This window comes from Diabrotica virgifera, chromosome 4, assembly GCF_917563875.1.
Source record: "Diabrotica virgifera virgifera chromosome 4, PGI_DIABVI_V3a".
Lineage (NCBI taxonomy): Eukaryota > Metazoa > Arthropoda > Insecta > Coleoptera > Chrysomelidae > Diabrotica > Diabrotica virgifera.
In genome coordinates this window covers 239,583,655-239,603,797 of record NC_065446.1, presented here as the reverse complement: position 1 = coordinate 239,603,797, position 20,143 = coordinate 239,583,655, and the positions used below count along the sequence as shown (strand labels likewise).

The window sequence follows — 20,143 nt, the reverse complement described above, 5'->3', positions numbered from 1 at the left end:
CATCATCATCATCATCTTGGTGCTACAGCCCTTAGAGGGCCTCGAACTTCTCAAGCTTTCTGCGCCATTCTGTTCTGTCCCTTGCTTGCATTTTCCAGTTGCCGACTCCGATCCTCTCAGCATCTTGTGTTACCCCGTCCATCCACCTCAGCTTTGGTCTACCCCGTCTTCTCATTCCCACGGGTTGCGCTGTTAGAATCTTTTTTATCCTGTTCGATTCAGGGGCCCGGGCTACATGTCCTGCCCACTGCAGGCGGTTTCGCTTAATTATAGTGATTATTTCATTCATAGGAGATTCTGACCAATAGAAAGCTACATAAATCTAAATTAAATCGATAATTTTTGATAATTTCCCGTCGTCAAGTATATTACGTCAGATGCCCTTCGTTGCTACGAAAAAATGCATTCAGTGACATTAATGACAATTAATGTTTTAAAAATTATAAAAGTGATGACTTTCACCGTCAAATTAATATTTATAACAACTGTGTGTTTAATTGTACTAATTTGTACTTACATAAATAAATTACAATAAAATTTTGGTGTTGAACAGTTTTATTCATGAAATAATCGCAACAAATTGCACTCGATCTCTAAAATTAATATACAATTTTTGCCCTCGTGACACTTTGACATAATTTCACTCGCCTTCGGCTCGTGAAATTAAAACTGTCAAAGTGTCACTCGGGAAAAATTCAATAATTTTAGAGCTCTTGTGCAATTACTACTGATAATATCTTTTCCACCAAAAAAAGTATGCTTGTAGATATTCTGCAGTTCAAAGTTACATCTACGCCTCCACATTCCGTTCTCATAGACCGCTCCGAATATCTTACGTAGCACCTTTCTTTCAAAAATCGATGGAGCGGATTCATCTGTTTTAGTTAGCGTCCATGCCTCTGATCCATATGTGAGAACTGGGACTATCAATGTTCTATACAGCCTTATACGAGTTTTTTGAGACCGACGTTTGTTAGTCTATCAAAGTACTTTGATAGACTATGATAACACCTGTTTGCAATTATTATTCGTCTTTTTATTTCCCCTGATGTGTTATTATTGGGGTTAACCGATGTCCCTAGATATATGAACTCTTTGACCGCTTCGAAGTTTTGGTCATTGATGATTAGATCTGCGTCAACATTTCCAGCTCTTGTGTTTGTGTTAGTCGCCATGAATTTGGTTTTATTTCGATTTATATGTAACCCCATTCGTTCTGCTGCTGCTACTAGCTCGGTTAGGATTTCCGCAGTTCTCGTTCTGGTTCTTGTTATAATGTACACGTCGTCTGCATATGCTAGAATTTGGACAGATCTATTGAATATTATTCCCCTGTTATCTATATTAGCGTCTCGTACGACCTTTTCTAATGCTACATTAAAAAGTTGACACGCCAGCGCATCTCCCTGCCTTAACCCCCTATGTATTTCAAATGGGGTTGACGAGTCGTTTTGAATTTTTACTGCTGATATCATCTTCGCCATTGTCACTTTTATCATACATATGAGTTTTTTTGAAATTCCTAACTCATTCATAGCGTTGTAGAGACTTAGTCTTAGACACTGTCATATGCAGCTTTAAAATCGACGCGGATTAGAAATAACATGATTAATTATTGATAAGCAATCATGAACACTCCAAAACTTCTTGAGCCAAAAGTTTTGAACTCCGTCTGGTCCAGGAGATTTCCAGTTATGAAGCTCTTTGATGATATTTGAGACTTCTTCAGTAGTGAAGGGTTCGTAGAGAGTAGTAATGTAGTGTTGGCAGCTCTGTGTCGTATCTTCTGTCCTTCCAGCATTGTTGTTAAGAGCAGCTGGTGTGGAGAGTTGATTTCCCCAAAACTCATGAATTTCTTCTTGGCTTGAGTAAGACTTATCGACACGTTCTACGGTGGAATTGAGTTTTAGATAGAACGCCTTCTCAGAACTCTCAAAAAGAGCATTGTCGCTTTTGCGGTTGTTACTAACTTTGTACCTCCTTAGTCGTCCTGAATAAACGGAGAGTTTTTGTTTTAATGTATCCAGACACTGTTGGGCTGTGTTGTTTTCTGGATCATATCTTAAGTGTCTTGCGATACTCATCATTATTTCTTCAGCTCTTCTGATGACTTTTCTACTTGTTACATCTCGTATGTATTCTGTAACTATACCAATATCCCTACGTAGTAATTCAATCTTTCCGAGCAGTCTTTTTTCCCAGGGTGCAATTCTGTTACTAGTTCTTCCGTTGTTAGTACCCCGTCGTGTTCTGATCTTAACGCCCATTACATTAGCATTTCGATGGCTAAAGTGTAAAACCTATTAAGTCGAATTTTATAAATTTTACAGGAGAGACAAAAAACTGATTACTTTTTTTAATAAGGCGTTCCCGTTTTGGTGTTAGCGATATAAAAAATTATAATTACACCTCTTTTTAATGGTATGCAAGTACATTAAATTGGATTTGATTTTTCAAAAAAAAATCGACTTACGAGGTTTTGTTGTATTTTTTTTTAAATCATTTTTCAACTTGCGATGTTTTGACATGAAAAGTATTATCTGGTTAAGGATTTGAATACAATATTTTGTTTAATTAGATGATTAAAAAATATTAATGAAACAATACGAACACAACTAAAAACTTTATTCGACAGAAATACAAAAAAAAATAAAAAAAAGTTTGAGTTAGTGAGATAAGTTGTCGTAGAATAGCCTAAAATCTTCTGGAATATAGTTTTTTAATTCTTGAAGATGTTTAAATTTATCAGGCTTAATTTTTAGAGGAGCGTTATGCAATTGGGGTATATCCAAATTATCTTGAATTGCTCTTGTACGCCTTGGTAATGGTGTCCAATGGTCCTGGTATAATAATTTATACTCAATCGCACCATCACAACGGTATGCCAGTGCTCTAAGATCAGTTACTTTAGGATCTCCCTTAGTATTGCCAGGACGAATTGAAGAAAATGTTTTGATTACCGAGTAATCTTTAAAAAAGGAATAATTTAAGTAGTCAACTTCATAAGGATCTTTTGCCTTAGCAGACCTACAAATGTCAACATAGCATCCCGGTACATACACGACACGATTTCTAAGTTTACGCTCAATACACGCGTGAATCGAGTCACACTCCATTTGAGTATGACCCTTTTCTAGATAATATTGAAATATTTCTACACCTGATGTTCTTGATAAGTAAGAAAGAGCATTCGAAAGCGTAACATTTCGAGTTTGGTAGCAGCATCCGTCGCTGAAGCAAACAACGGATTTAGTAGCAGGAGATAAATTTCTTTTGATATAATCTATGATAATGGAAGTGAACTCGTTTGCTTCAACCCCACCTGAACCCTCATGCCATACATAGCAATGGCCTTTGCCAGTGGATAAATTATAGAAGCTATAGTTGTGAACATTTAGCTTCATTTTATAATATGCAGCTGATACTTGTAATCTTGGTGCTGTTAATATTGCCTGTGCATCCATAGTCAAAACAAGTTTACTGTTGTCCTTACTAGCCTCTTCTTTTAGTTTTTCCTTTTCAGCACGAGCTAAATTTTTTTTCTCCAAATGCTGCTGAAACTGTTCATCATTTATTTTGCCGACAGAATACCCAGTGCAAGTGTCGCACTGATCTTTCCTAAAAAATAAAAATTCTTGTAACAAAAAAAAACGTTTTCTATTGTTCTGTATGCTTAACTTACTTTGGCTTAAATAAGGCTATACGTTGCTTATCGAGCTCCTGACGAAAAGTTGTATTATTCAGTTTGGCTATCTTTGCAGCCACACACTCATTGGTATAAAATTTGTATAGTTCATTAACGCTGGTCCACTGTGTATCTAAATACAATTTATTAGTGTCTTTCCTACAGTAGTGGCTCTCCATTTTTGGAATTTTCTCTAAAAACTGGATTAGGAAGGCTTTATCTTCGGATATCTTGCCTTTTCTTGAACTCTTTGTAGTTTGAACTGCAATGTTTTGTTCTCCTTGACTAATCCAATTTTGCACACTCCATTCGCCTATACCTAATGTTTGCAGAAACATTTTCTTGCATACCCGTTTTCGAGAATTAGATTTCTTAAGGAAAAAAATATACGAAGTACTTCGTTGCTTTTCTGGAGTAACTGAAATGCAATGAAGGTTTGTAAAATGTGATTTACGGAAACAAATCTTTATAAATACCTGTTCGATGATACTTCACCGGTTCTTTATCTACAAGGCTGGTAACATAAATTTTCTTCTGATTCCAGTCCATATTTTTCCAAAACATATTGAAAATATTTTTTCTGTCGTCGTCTTCAAAAATATTGCAAAAAAATTTTAGAGATCTTTGCGAATTCTTACATTGACATGGAGGTCCCATCTTTCGCTCGTCTCGTTCAATTTTTTTATACTTGTTGTCATCTTTATCTAGTTGACAGGATTGGTATGATTCTCCCTTCATTCTTTTCAGTTTATTTTTATTTCGTTCCCAGTTTAAATAATTGACGTCAGATTTCCTTGATCTTTTTCTCATTATGGGCGATGTTACTGTTTCTGTCTCATTTAGTAATTCATTTAGCGACTGGTTATGTGTTTCTTCATCTGATTCATTGGACTCGGTTGATGCCATATATTCCGATCCACTATCTTGGAAAGGTTCGCTATCGGAATTTTCATCTTGAAAATTTGGCATATCAGTGGTTATGTTTACGTTATTTGATACCGCTGATGGTGGTTCCTCGACCACGCTATTAACTTCTTGAGGTTCATCTGAGCTGCTACTCTGTATTGTACTGTAAAAAACATCAAATTCATAACCAATAAATTATTAAAATATGAAATTAAACTAAATTAAGAATACCTATCTTAAAAATTTAACAATTATTTTAAGAACTCAATCATCAGAAGATTGATAGTACATAGTTGAATTCATTAATAATTAATTTAACTATTGATAAGAACCTGAGTTCTTGAAACATTTGTCAAGATTTTAAGATAAGTATACCTAATTTAGTGGAATTTTACATTTCAATAGTCATAACAATCACTATAAAATTCATAACCAATATTTTCATAATCTATTTTATAATTCAATGGCATAACGTTAACTCTTATAATTCACGTTTGCATAAAAGTATTTTATAAACAATCATTATTTGCTTTATTGTAATTTACACCATGCCCTACTTTTTCAGTGAGAAAGAAAGCAGACTTAACCTCAAACGATAAATAATAATAAAAATATAAGAAAAAGGCAAAAAATCACTTACCCATATGTATCAGCTTGCAACACTAAATTCAAAATTGTTTTTCCACGACTACAAGACATATTTTTCAAAACAAAACAACAAAACTGCGTTTATTCACAAGAGTGAAACACAAAACCTAAAAAAACACTTGCCGCATTCCGGTAAAACCTCACAACATTGTATTACTACATAAAATATCCGAGCAAATGTAAATATAAAAAACTCGTAAGTCCTACTTAATAGGTTTCTGCTTTACACTTTTTGCTAAAGAGTTTTTACTAGTTTTTGATAGATGTCACTAGAGGTCTTAAGTTGAAATAGACTTTTATGAGGATTTGTAGTTTAATAGATAGCAATATATAAAAATTATTGGTAAATTAATCCCAAAACTGGAAAATTTTGACTTACGAGGTTTTGCACTTTAGCCATCGATTTGCTGTTGCTGCACAGTAGATTAGCATATGCAGATACTCCAATGTGTGGGCTTCTACGACATAGTTGGGTAGGACTTCAGTGTTCACAGTTTGTAACAGCGCACCTAGTTTCTTACAAGAGTTTATTCGTGGTAGCGGTGGTCTGCTAAGTGGGTTTGTTCCATTAAACTCTGTACGGCACGAAGAACTCTAAGAACACAAAACTTTCTATCTGTTAAATACGCGTCGATCCATTTCAGTAATTGACCACGGATACCAAACTGTTCCAATTTATGTAATAGTCTTCAAAATAGCTAATAGCTTTATATATATTTATTTTGTTAATAGCAAAATCGAGGTAAATAATGTCTACCGGGGTGTTTCTGTCTAATGCTCTTGACCATTCATTGACACATCAGAAAAGGTTTGTCATTGTAGAACGTCCTTTGACAAAACCATGCTGCTGTTCTGGTATAACCAGTTCGTTTTGCAGAAAATCAGAGATTGTCTCGGCAATAATAGATTCAATTATCTTACATATTGTAGGTGTTAAGCTGATAGGACGGTAGTTATTAGGATCCAATTTGTTTCCTTTTTTAAAAATCTGTGTTACAGATGCGGTTTTCCATATGGGAGGCAAAATATGTGTATTGACTGACAAGGACATAATCACATTTATAGTGGGTAAGCTAAACCATCGGCACATTTCTTTAAAAATAAAGAAGATATTAAGTCGACACCAGGAGACGAATTATTTTTTAAGTTTTGAAGATGATATTTAACTTTTTCAGGAGTAAGGCTAATGATTATATTTATAGGAGTATGTAATGTGATTTGTACGTCTATATTTGTTCCACAACTTTCTTTTATGCTTGATCAGATATATTAATTCCCCATTAATCCAAGGGTTTATGTTATTTTTGTATATGGTTTTTTGGAAGGTATTTTGTTTTCCACTGTTTATTAACCCGCCAGTGGTCGCTATATGAGATTTTCTCTCACGGTGTCAGAAAATTGCGCACAACTTTTTTTCTGGGCAATTATGCGTGCTGTAGTCCCTTCTAGTCTCCTAACTATCCTCCCTCGACAATCTAATAGACTCGTCCGCTCAGATAGTGACTCAGTTTACTTAGTATCACCATATTGTTGAGTCAGTGCGCTTCATGTGAGAGATTCTCTCATCAAGCGACCACCGGCTTCACCAACTGTGTATAAAAATTAATTTTATTTTTCCCCTTAAAACCTAAAATAATATCCTTTTATGATGTAACAAAAGGCGCCGTGGATGTGGTGGACGATATGAAAATCCTATATTCTGTTTCACGGATTAGTTGTAGATGTAGGCCAGGAACTGAAGCTTTTCACCTCGCAATTTTTACAGAATGGATCGATTTGCTTGAAAATTTGAGAATAAGTAGTGGATAGTCCAAGGATCAAAATCTATATCATACCAAAAGGCGCTTTTACCATGGGGGTGGTTGCCACCCCATCTCGAGGGTGGAAATTTTTTTATTATATTTTGGTCGCAAAAGTTGATAAAAACATTCATTATAAGCAAAAAATTCTTTATACATTTTTTGATAAAATTAATAGTTTTCGATTTATTCGCTATCGAAAGTGTTAGTTTTATATCGAAAAAATCCATGTTTTTCGATATACTCATTTACGATTCACTCAATTTTTGCTGAAAAAAAATTTTTTTAAACGAAGTTCTTGGGAATTAATTAACTTACAATTTTATATTGAAACATTTTTTCGTGTCTCTGATGCTAATCTTTCTATTCTGAAGAAAATTGCATTTTTTACCAAACTACAAAAATTCGTATTCGTAACTCCAGTTTTTTTTAAAACTAATCATTCTAAGCCAGTTAAACTTCTAGAATCTATTAATAATACATAAATAAATAAAAATCAATAAGGCCATTGACTAAAAACACCGCTAACTTACATTAATATGCTTCCAATTGGATTTCTCCTTTTTTCTTCAAAAAAATATATTGATTTTTTAACCGTAACTTTTTTATTTTTTATCCTAGAGAGTTTGGTAAAAAATCATTTTGTAGGGTTTTACAATATCTATAAGCCTATTATTATTAAATCTTTTTAAAATCCTCAGTCGCAGAAAGAGGTGACTTTGAAAGGGTTGGTAAAGTTGGTTTTTGCATGTTATTACAAGCTTTAATATTGTCAATAGCTCACTCAATAATTTTTGTCGAAAAATTTTTGCAAACCAGGTTCTTGAGAATTAAATAAGCTACAATTTCAGATTTAAACATTTTTTCGTATCTCTGATGTTAATCTTGCTGTTCTGAAGGAAATACTATTTTTTTCCAAACTACGAAAATTCGTTATTCGTTTTAACTCAATTTTTTTAAAAACTTATCATTTTAAACCGGTCAAACTTCTAGAACCTATTAATAGTACGTAAATAAAAAAGACCAAATAAGGTCAAAGACTAATTTTAATGAGAGTGGTGATTAGGGGGTTGCTTGCGATCACTTTTCCGCTGAAAAAAAATAGGTAGTGACGTTCTTTTCATTATAAGTCACTTAATTTTTGAGCTAGGGACTTTTATTTCTGGAGATAGATATTTGTAAGTACTTTAGATTAGTTTAAACAAGTTGTCCTCGAAAAATGCACTGTTTTCCCGTCTTTTGACTTTGAAACTACAATATTTAGCATATGAAGAAGAAGAGCCAACATATAATAAAATATAGCTCGATTACTATTGGTCTTAAAGAAAATTTAAAGAAACGGTTTTGTTTATTTTTTCATAGGGTACATTTTTGTTAAGTAAAGTTGTTTTGATAAAACGAAAACTTTTGGAGTTATTAGCAGAAAACTTATTCAAAACATTGATTTTTTCGATATAAAACTAACACGTTCGATAGCGAATAAATCAAAAACTATCAATTTTACCAAAAAAATGTATAGGACGTTTTTTGCTTAGAATGAACGTTTTTACCAACTAATGCAATTAAAATATAATAAAATATTTCCACCCCCGAGATGGGGTGGCAACCACCCCCATGATAAAAGCGCCTTTCAGCATCATATAGATTTTGATCCTTGGACTATCCACTACTTATTCTCTTTGCAAGCAAATCGGTCCATTCTGTAAAAATTGCGAGGTTTTGTCCTATTTTAAGCTTCATTACTTGGACTAATGGTCACTTACCATATATTTTTCAATGTTAAATATTGGCGGCATCAATAGTCACATTTTATATAAAGATAATAATAATAAAACAGAAAAACGTCGTGTCTTTTTAAACAAATAGCTTTATCGTTGATGAAACCTCATCTTTTTTGTAAAATTTTGTAAAGAAAGGCAAAAGTTGGATATGTGAGAGAAAATCTCACGCGCGACCACTCGCGTAACAACCTACCTAGCGACCAATGCCGAGTTAATATTAAGAGCTGAAAACTGAACGAATTCTAAATTAAGATCTATATTTTATGATCCAACTTATAGATGACACATACAGTGAAGGAGTTATAAACCGTTAAAGTGATGGTACTCGTAAAATACCGCCACAAAAAGTGGAGGGGAGAACTATTTGGTCGATAGTTGAAATTTAGCATACTTTAATTTAAAGTTTTAAGTTAAAGTTATTAACATTTATAAATAATGGATTTTTGTAGTTATCTCGGTCAATTGTATATGTACATATTTTAATTTGGAAACTCTCAAAATTATAGAACTTTTTATGATCTACAACTTTTATTTGACCATTTTTCTTTAAAATGTATAAGAAAAGTTTTATAGGCAAAAAATATGTTTTCACTTTTTATAATTATGTAAAAAAATACAAAGCAAAATCAGCTGTACATCTTTACGGATTTTTTATCAGCATCCCCTCATATGCCTTTTAGAACCTTCAAATATAAGATGTTTTTATCTTTTTTTCTTCCTTCAGTGGGGTAGGTATAATATGTTTTACAGTATGTTAAACCGTACGCTAAAACAAATTGACCATGCTGTTCTTGTTATAAAACCATAATAATATCAAAATGCAAATTATTTCTATGCTTTATAAGCAACTACCTCTTGTTATCAACCGCGGCGTACTGTTATCTTGTGTTATTCTGCAATGTTTACCGAAAAACTGATAAAAGTGGTAACTTTGCTTCAGTTTCACTTAACAATTCCGTTCATTTACTAAAAGAATGCCATTCGACGTTATATAATTAAAGAAAAGAAAATCGAAGGCATCGTAAAAGTGGTGAGATTTCTCGAATAGGAACATATACAATTGAATACATCGCTTGTAGTGTGTGAATTTCAACAAAATGACTTATAAAATAGGTATATTATACTCTTACGTTTTTTAATTTACTTCAATCATACCGTATTAACTATTATTATAGAAGCATTTTAAATTATATACTTGTGACTTTAAATCTTTTCGAAGTGACTTGCGACTTTTGTTTTTATGTTATCGTAATTATAGTTTATTCTTCCGTTTAAAAGACAAAGGATTCCGTTTTATTTAAGTTTTTATTTAAGATGTACTCTCATACCCTCTTTTGGAACTTTGCTTCTCAGGGATACCTCCAGCAGTTTCCTCTGGTGTTCCATATAAATCCAGTTCCAGTTCTAATCATCTTAATGTCATCTTCACGTATGCTAGAAGTTGTATTATACATTATCCGTGATTGTTGTTCTGGCTCAACATATGGTATAAGTATATAATGGATTTATATACATTTATCCATCATGTACGGATACGCTGCAGCTATTAACTAACTTTATCATATAGGTACTATTGGATTTTCGTAATTTATGTACTTATCAACGACTGATTATTATTAATACTTATTATGACTGAGTTTAGGGGACTTATCAGCTTTTGAACTTCTTTAAAAATGTCTAAAATTAGCACGATAAAGGATGAACTCGTCTGCAGTGTCGGTTATCAGGACAACTACTACTATCTCACCTGTCCCAGTTCGATTCTTAACTATGTAACTATATATATAACTATACAGGGTGTCCCGAAAAGATTGGTCATAAATTATACCACAGATTCTGGGGTCAAAAATAGGTTGATTAAACCTCACTTACCTATATACAATAGTGCACACAAAAAAAGTTACAGCCCTTTAAAGTTACAAAATGAAAATGGATTTTTTTTAATATATCGAAAACTTCTAGAGGTTTTTTATTGAAAATGGACATGAGGAATCTTTATGGTAGCAGAATCTTAAAAAAAAATTATAGTGAAATTTGTGTACCCCATAAAAATTTTATGGGGGTTTGGTTCCCTTAAACCCCCCCAAACTTTTATGTACGTTCCATTTAAATTATTATTGTGGCACCATTAGTTAAACACAATATTTTTAAAACTTTTTTGCCTCTTAGTACTTTTTTCATAAGGCAGTGTTTATCGAGATATTTTGAATATTTGTCGAATCCACCACCTATTTGTATATGGTTAAGTATGATTATAGACACCTGTTAATAATCTGAAAATTTATTTATAACTTAAATTTTTTGGTATATTTTGAAAAAGAAGCCACATCTCGATAAAAGTTGACTTATCAAAAAAAGACTAAGAGACAAAAAAGTTTTAAAAACACTGTGTTTAACTAATGGTACCACAAGAATAGTTTAATTGGAACGTACACAAACATTTGGGGGGTTTAAAGGAACAAAACCCCCATAAATTTTTTATGTAAATATAGTAAAAAAGTAGCCGCATCTCGATAAAAACTGGCTTATCCAAAAAATCCTAAGAGGCAAAAAAGTTTTAAAAACGTTGTGTTCAACTAATAGTACCACAATAATGAATTAATTGGAACGTACACAAAAGTTTGGGGGGGTTCAAGGGAACAAAATCCCCATAAATTTTTTATGGGGTGGAAATATAATAATATAAATATAATAATATTTTTTTATTTCACTATAATTTGGTTTTAAGGTGGGCCTGTCATAAGAATGATACATGCCCGTTTTCAATAAAAAATCTTTGAGAGTTTTCGACATATTGAAAAAAATCGATTTTCATTTTGTAACTTCAAAGGGCTGTAACTTTTTTTATGAGCACATTTGTACTAAGGTAAGTTAAGTTCAACCGAACTATTTTTGACCCCAGAATGTGTGGTATAATTTATGACCATTCTTTTCGGGACACCCTGTATAACTCTCCCCATATACCTTACAGTCATGTTTTCACCGGCCGCTGTCTCCAATATGGGAGGTCTTGATATTGTTCTTGTAAATGACTAAATGACTGATCCAGGAAACGTTTGCTCATCACTGGCCTTGTTGCCCGAGTATCGATGGTAAAATTGCAGTTGTGGCCATTGAGAAGTTTATCGGCAACTAAACTGTCGCTGCTTGCGTCAGCTCTAGATATTGAGAATCTAGAGGCTTGGGACAGATCAGCCAATGTGTTGACGTTGGCTTGAATAGGATAGGCTTTGACATGGACAAAGAATTAGCTATCGTAATTCATGGACTTTGCATTGATGGCGGGACACGTTCTTCACGGCTTCATACTCCAAGGCTACCACAATGGCGTTCTTCAATATTTGGTAGCATCCTCTCCCTACTCGTAATGTTGCTGGATGTCTACATCGAGTTGGATGTTAAATTGATGCAGAAACTCTTCCGGGGCTGCGGACCAAGCGAGTCGTGCTATCTTTTCTACTTCCGCTCCGTATGCTTGTACATATTCGTTGTAGCCTTGGATAAGCAGTTTCAGTTGACTCTGGTATACCTGTTTCAAATATTGACTGCCGTATCTTAGTTCTAGACCCGATAAGATGGTCTCATAGCTTTTTTGTGCGTAATCTGGGTACTTTTGAAAGATTTCGTTAGCTTAACCTCAAAGTGCTTCATCCTGACGTTTCTCTTCAGCTTCTTTTTTTTCAGACGACGTCTCCCTTTAGCTTCCTTTTCTTCTTTCACTTAATCCCATACTTCTGACACTAGTTGTTACTTTTTGCTGTGGGTTCAGAGATCAACTAAAGCAAACGTGCATTAATAATTATTATCGTTTACAATTCACACGGATATCACTTACACAACAGTTCGCCCATACTTATCTTCAAACTACGCTTGGCCGCTGTAAAGAGTTGAATTCGGTTTCTCAAAGTACTCTACATTAGGGCCTCAATTAGGAGTGATCCAACAATATCTATAAATTTAACAAATTTAAATTAGCAATTAAAAGTAAAAAAGAGTGTGTGTACTTACGTACAACTTCTTACGAGCGTATGAGCATAGAGACGAAAATTGTTTAAATCAGGATCTAGTTAATCTTAAAGAAAAGCCAAATTAATCACCTTATCAATTTCATGAAAAGGTGCTAGATTTATTAAATTCTATACGTAAATATATCGTTTTAGACCATCTTGGTCAAGCACGTCCATTGTACATATAAACGAAAATTTTTTAACAAACAAGCATTGAAAACATTTTTAGCAGGTTTAAGAGAACCTCTAGTGCCCATAATTCAGGAAATGCAACCACAATCTATCGAGCAAGCTCTACAATTCATTAAAGGAGAAGATAATAATAAATACTACCAAACAAAGTCAAAACTTTAATACAAATATTAACAAACGCTCTAGAAACGCAAGCTACAGCTTTCATTCATATTCCCAAATAAATTGTTACAATGTTCGACATTATAATTTATAATGTAAATAAATTATACATATAGTATTTTTACTACAAAAGCAAGATTACGTAGGTCAAAATTTTTGACGTATGAGCACTGTCAAAACATTAGAATGTGACTTTTCATCATGGCCACGTTTATGTCATTACTTGTCAGATATTTTTCTTTGTTTTTGTTTACTATAAAAATAATATCTATAATTCTTTATTCTAATTAATGATGTCAATCGGATTTCCAGGCCTATAATATTCAAAATAAATATATTTACAATTAACAAAACACCAATATATTTTTTTGACACTGTTTATTTGCACTGATACGCAACTTATGAAAGATTTAGCGACTAACTTCAGACTGTTGCTTTTTTCTGTCGGTGAGCGCGCGCATTGTAAAAATTCACTCTCAACATTTTCCCAATCATTTATATGGGAAATAAGCCACAATTAAAATGAAAAAAATAATTTTATTAACGTTTCGACGCCCAAATCGGGTGCCGTTGTCAAAATACAAAATATTACTTTATATTTTGTATTTTGACAACGGCACCCGATTTGGGCGTCGAAACGTTAATAAAATTATTTTTTTCATTTTAATTGTGGCTTATTTCCCATATAAATAATTAATCATAAAAAATGCCACAAGGATATAGCTTCAGAACAACATTTTCCCAATCGTGCCAGCGCCAATAGAAGAATAACTTCAAAAGTAATAATTGTTATTCTGATACTATTTACGTTTTTTTCAGGTGTCGAAAATGTATCTCGACCGATGATAGCCTTTCCCGCCAACATGACGTCGGCCGATACGATTTCCGTCTGCTCAGAAGCGTCGACGCTCATAGATGGCAGCGTCATTTCGACGGTACCCGATCGGCACGGGTTCCTGGGAGGCGCGCAGTACTCCCCCGAACCCAGGAACGGCCCTCCCGCCGAAACGGTGCTAAGACGAGAGAGAAAATGGCTTAAGATGTTATCTCAATGGAGTTTTTATATGGATTCGAATTATAGGAAGGTGAAGGAACGCTGCAGGAAAGGTATAGAGATTGTTTAAAAATTTATTATTTATAAGTTTCTTTTCTATTTATCGATACTATTTCTATAGTAGGGGAGGAAAGTATGCTAAATTTGCAGTTACTAGAGCGTTATGGGGACCGATTGGGTTGTGAAGAGTAGGTCCTAAAACCAAAACAGTTAAGTAGAGTTTTCCATTTAAGTGGGGGACTTTCCATTTTTTAATTTAATTTTCCATTTCCAACAATCGTTTTTTCCGACTATAGTTCCATATATCCATAATTAGAAAAAATGTATCGAATAAAAGTTCTATAAGATCTATAATCTTATAGATTAAAATCTACAAGATTTTAAAGTAACCCACCACCCCATCTCCGTAGGGGGTCGTGTTTGATGCCATTCGATAGATTTTTGAAAAATATTGAATACGTATATTTTCCAGGTTTTCGATCTGATGCTCATTTCGCGAAATATGGTAGGGGGGGGGGGGTTCGTATTTAAAATTTTAAATTTACCTCCCACCCCTTTCCGTGGGGGGTCGTGTATCATTAGATAGATTTTTGAAAAATATTAACACTTATTTTTTAGTTTTTCGGTCTGACATTTCCTTACGCCCCGCTCAAATCGTCAGATTTTTTAAATATATACTCTTTTGCATGTAGGTACCTAACTTACCTTATCTTAATCTGTCGATTTCGAGTTTTTCTAAGGATATATTTTTTCCCATTTATGTTGAATCACCGCGATTGTCTCAATGCACATCGTCTTTGTACGTTGTTCGAGGTATAATAATGTTTATGGGCTAAATTTGTTGTTTATAAATCTTTTCAAAAATCATATATTTTAACCTCCAAGTTTTAAATTTTATCTTTGCCAACAAAAACTCATGACTGAAAGGGCTGAAAGGGTTAAAACTATTTTAGTTACAATTTTCAATTTTTTAGCATTTTGAGTTGACCTGTACCGAGGACAATCCATCTTTCTTTTTTATTTTTTTATGGGCGTCGATATATTATGTACTTTTTCCATCTCTTCGTCTTGCCAAATGGATAGCTTACAAAAAAATATATTTAATGAATAGAAATTTGCTGAGAACCAAGACTCATAAGTTACAAAACAAAGACGAACCTATAAAAGACCTTAATAAAACCTGTTGTTACAATATGGGATGGAAAGCAACGACAACAAGAAAGAGGAAGATAGCCTTCTGAAATTTGAAAGAAAAATAATTAGAATGGGCCACAATGTAACAAGAGAGGGAGAGAGAAGAATAAAAACAAATGTCGAAATTGAAGAAGAATTAAATGAAGAAAATATAGTCAGATACATAAAATCTCTTCGCTTAGAATGGATAGGACATATACAGAGACGCCCACACTCAGATACGTTGAGAAGAATAACTAACTGGACACCACTGAGCCCAGATATAGAAGAAGGCTTAGAAGAAGATGGCTGGATGATGTAGAGGAAGATAAGAATATTGAATGTTAAAGACTGGAAAGTTCAGTGCAAGGACAGCAAGAACTGGAAAAGAGTCACGACAGCAGCAAAGATACACAGCAAGCAGGGCCGCGTTTAGATCAATTGACGCCCTAGGCAATCCTCTAGTAGCCGCCCTTTAAACATGTAGGTACCATTTTTGCGAAAAAAAAATTGCAAGCAGAATTTTTTATAATACACTAAAAATGGATTTAAACTACGATGTTAATATACTTATAACAGAAAAAATGATTGTCATTCCAGTTCGGTCACATTAGAGATTTCTTTCTTGATTTTTCTTTGGCAAAATCATCTATAATGTCGTCGTAATTTATCGCCTTTGTTACGTCACTTTCTATGGACAAAATCGACAAATTGTTAAGACGTTCTTGCGTCATACCTACTTGATCGGAAGTTATTTTTAATTCTTCTGCGGACACATTGGTAACTGGGATGCACAAATAAATGCGCAAAGCAATGTCAAAATTAGGAAAAATATCTTTCTATCCACTCTTCTTTAAATATTTAGATATGTCAATTGGTGACCCCTTAAACGAACGCATTCATGTATGAATGATGTACAAGGTCGTCTTTATAAATCTGTATCAGATTTTCAGCTTCTTAATAATTTCTTCATTGTTTAATTTTGGCAAATCTGTTATAACACGAGAACGTTGATAAATAAGTCGATAATATTCTAGATGTCCAGCTTTCTTATTTCTTTATATGTTTTATTTGGGTACAATTTTTTGGCTTCCTCTTCGTAAATGGCAAAATTATTTCTGATTGACGTAAAGTAATTTGAAAGAGCTTCCTTCATACTCTTTAACGACAGAACCCAGATCAATTGCAGGACATACTTATTGGCTAGGTTCACTCTTTCTAAAATATGTTGCCAAATGACACCTAATAAAGCCATTTCAAAATGTCCATTTTGTCAAATATAGAAAGTGTTTGATGTTTCACAGCTGCAGTTTGACATTGTTTGACAGTGTATAACGCTTTAGTTGCGTCCGCCCTTGCGGACCATCTAGTTTCACTAAGAGATTTCACAACAGGTGATTTTAAGTTGTCAGTCAAAATTTTCCATCTATATGTAGAGAAAAATTTATATAATTCTTGTAAAAAAATGAAAAAGGAAGTGGCGTTCAGACAGGATTCTGCTCCTAAAGATCCTACCAAATTGAGAGAATGTCCAGAGCAAGGTACGTACTCAGTAAGTTTATTGTGATTTTTTATTCTGGCCTGCAGTCCTGAATATTTGCCAGACATATTGGATGCGACGTTATCATATGACTGTCCGCGACAATCACTTAAATCAATGGTACATTCCTCTGAAGTCGAAATCACTGTATATTACAAAGCCTCAGATTTGTGACCTTCAGATGGAATATATTTAATAAATACCTAATCTTTCAGTCGGCGTACCATCACCAGAAACATAGCGAACTAAAAATGCTAGCTGATCAACATGAGACACGTCTGGTGTCGAATCAACTATTATAAAATTTGCCAAAAATATTTCTTTTTACTTTTCATCCCATCAAAACTACTTACTAGTTCCTCGCATGTAGTGTTTGACAGATAATTACAGTTCCCTTGACCAATATTTCCAAATTTAGTAAGGTGCTCTCCTATAACCTATAAAGGATCAAATTCTGCTATGAGTTCTAAACAACCTAAAAAGTTGCCGTTTTGAATTGATCCTACAGCCCGCCGCCTTTGCGGTACTGCCGGTGGCCCAATCATCCCTAAATTTACGACTTCCGTCCTTTTTGAATGAATAGTGTTAAGAGAATGCAATTTGTTTTCTAGAAATGAATGCCCACTTCTATTCCATTGATGGTGTACTTAATTGTTATTCAATTTTAATTTTTATATTCAAATATTTTTTTGTACAGTATTTTTGCCGCCCTCCCTTAATTTGCCGCCCTAGGCAACTGCCTATATTGCCTAATGGATAGAGCGGCCCTGACAGCAAGCTATAAATAACTTAGAGGAATAATCGACCTTACTTGGAATAGGATTTTGAACGCCATGATGTTAGCTATAATCCCTAGGGTGTTTAATGAATGACTGAATTAATCAAAACTATTTAAATTATATTCTTTTCCCCTTTTTCTTTGCAAATAACTAATAAATGGTGTTTATTTGAAATTATTATTTGCGTTCACGTCAATTCACACAATACTGTACGTGACAATAATTTCGTCCCCCTAAAATTTCTAAATTATTTAATTGAATCGGTCATTGAAGCGTGACAGACTGCGGTTTGTTGTTTTATTATTTCCTTCTTGAGATTCTACGAAATGTAGGCTGATTCGAAATAACCATTACACACTTAGGATGGATTAATCATGGTATGTATTACTTTTAAAATTAGCCCAACCATAAATCTTCGTTGCGTCACAAGAGGTATTTTAATCGGCAAAAGATGAATTACGGTTTTTTAAATGGATTCCGATTGACGAATATCAGAGCTGGGTAGTATCCGGATACTTCTGTGTCCGGATACAATATCCAGATACTTTTTATGTATCCGAAAGCTGTATCCGGATACTTTTTAAATTTTGTATCCGGTATCCGTATCCGTGATCAAATTTTAAAGTATCTGGCATCCGGATACTTTTTTTGATATTCGGATACTTTTAAATATTTTTTAAAATATGGAGGAGAACATCTAGCAAAAATGTGCATTAAAAGCTTAAATACTCGTTTTGCAAACATTTTAAATTTGGAATGGGAAGATCCAATTATAGCTGCAGTTCTTCTTCCTAAATTTAAGCTTAAGTGGTACAATGTCGTAAAAAATCTCAAAAAACTATAGAAGATATAAAAAAATGCATTATAACTGTCACCAAAACAAAAATGGAATTGGAAAGTTGCAATGAATCAGATGAAAGTGGAGATCAAAATTTGGATGACTTTTTTGATTTTAGCAATTTTCGAGACCAGCAAGTCGACAACAGCTGTACTATTAATTATACACAGAATGAACAGGATTCCAGCATCAATAATAAAGCTTCAAAAGTACAGTTGGAGTTGCTAAGATATTTGGAGGACAAAAGAACCAATTTGAACATCTTAAATGAATAGCCAATCTTAAAAAGGGTGTCAATAAAGTACAACACATGCTTACCTTCGTCAGCACCAGTTGAAAGACTTTTCTCTTTTGCAACTATGATTGATACGCCTAAAAGAAAAGCTTTACGCGATGAACACTTTGAGGTATTGGTACTTACAAAGGCAAATTCAAAGGCACTTCACTTCTGACTTCGTCAGCAATTGGAATACTTTCTGTATTAGTACGTTTTTATTTTAATTTAGTGTTTCATTATAAGTTTATGTTCTACATAGTTTTATTATTCATAAGCAATAAACAATTTTTTTGAGTACTTTCTGATTTCTTTCTCCATCATTTAATGTATTTTTATTATTATATATTACATTAAAAATACATGCACATCACATAGTTGTAATACTAATAATTTATGTCCTTCTTAAAAAAAGTATCCTTCAAAGTATCCTAGGAAGTATCCGAAAAAAATATCCGGATACTTGTATCCGAATACATTTTTAAATGAAAGTATTCGTACTTTTTTAAAAACTATCCGGATACATTTTGAGTATCCGTATCCGGTATCCGGATACTTTTTTTCAGTATCCGGCCCAACTCTGACGAATATGAAGTGGTCGATAATTGTATATATCTAGAAAATGTCCTTTATCTATAAGCGAGGTTCCTACAGTCTCTGTCGCTTCTCGCATTTCGACCGCCAGCTTTTTCTGTCTATCCATTCGTCTTCTTTGATGGCTCTATCTCTCATGATGTGCCGTACATTTTCTTCCCAGGCAACTGAAGGCCTTCCCCTTCTTCTTTGTTGTCGTATATAAGTTAAAGCTTTCTTTGGTCATTTATCTTCATTCATTCATTTGACGTGACCACACCACACTAGTTTTCTCGTTTAATTCTATGTACACTGGAATATACAGTATTTGTCCTTTTAATATCTTCATTTCTAATGTGATCTTTTTTGGATATACCACACGCTCTCCTTAGATAATCCATTTCTACTACTTCTATTATTTTTCTATCTTTTTTCGTGATCTGCCAAACTTCTGCCCCATAAGTCATAATAGGCTCTACCAAGGTACAATAGATTGTCAATTTCGTTTTTTGTCTTATCCCTTTAGACCATGGTAGAGAGTTAAGAATGTTTACCGCTTTTTTGCCCTGCTGCGTTCTGTTTTCGATGTCTCTTTTGGTAGTGCCTCTTTAGATATTATAGATCCGAGATATTTATATTCTTTACATGTATTTGTGGCTCTAATTTCAAAAACCTGGATATTCTTCATCATCCCCTATTTTAAGATACTCTGTCTTTGACATATTCATATTG

General features: G+C 33.6%; 1 protein-coding gene across 5 annotated transcripts in view; it reads left to right on the top strand.

Annotated features, from left to right (window-relative positions):
• LOC114327157 (TBC1 domain family member whacked) overlaps positions 1 to 20,143 on the top strand; it is a 54,607-nt gene that overhangs the window by 12,345 nt on the left and 22,119 nt on the right. For 3 of the 5 annotated variants that reach the window (XM_028275690.2, XM_028275697.2, XM_050648822.1), the window contains exon 2: positions 14,000 to 14,287. In XM_028275690.2, coding sequence (XP_028131491.1) covers positions 14,023 to 14,287 — 265 coding nt within the window. In that variant the 5' untranslated portion in view covers positions 14,000 to 14,022. Of the gene's footprint in view, positions 1 to 9,664; positions 9,933 to 13,999; positions 14,288 to 20,143 lie in introns of those variants that run through there. The other 2 variants (XM_028275682.2, XM_050648823.1) reach the window with 1 other exon arrangement.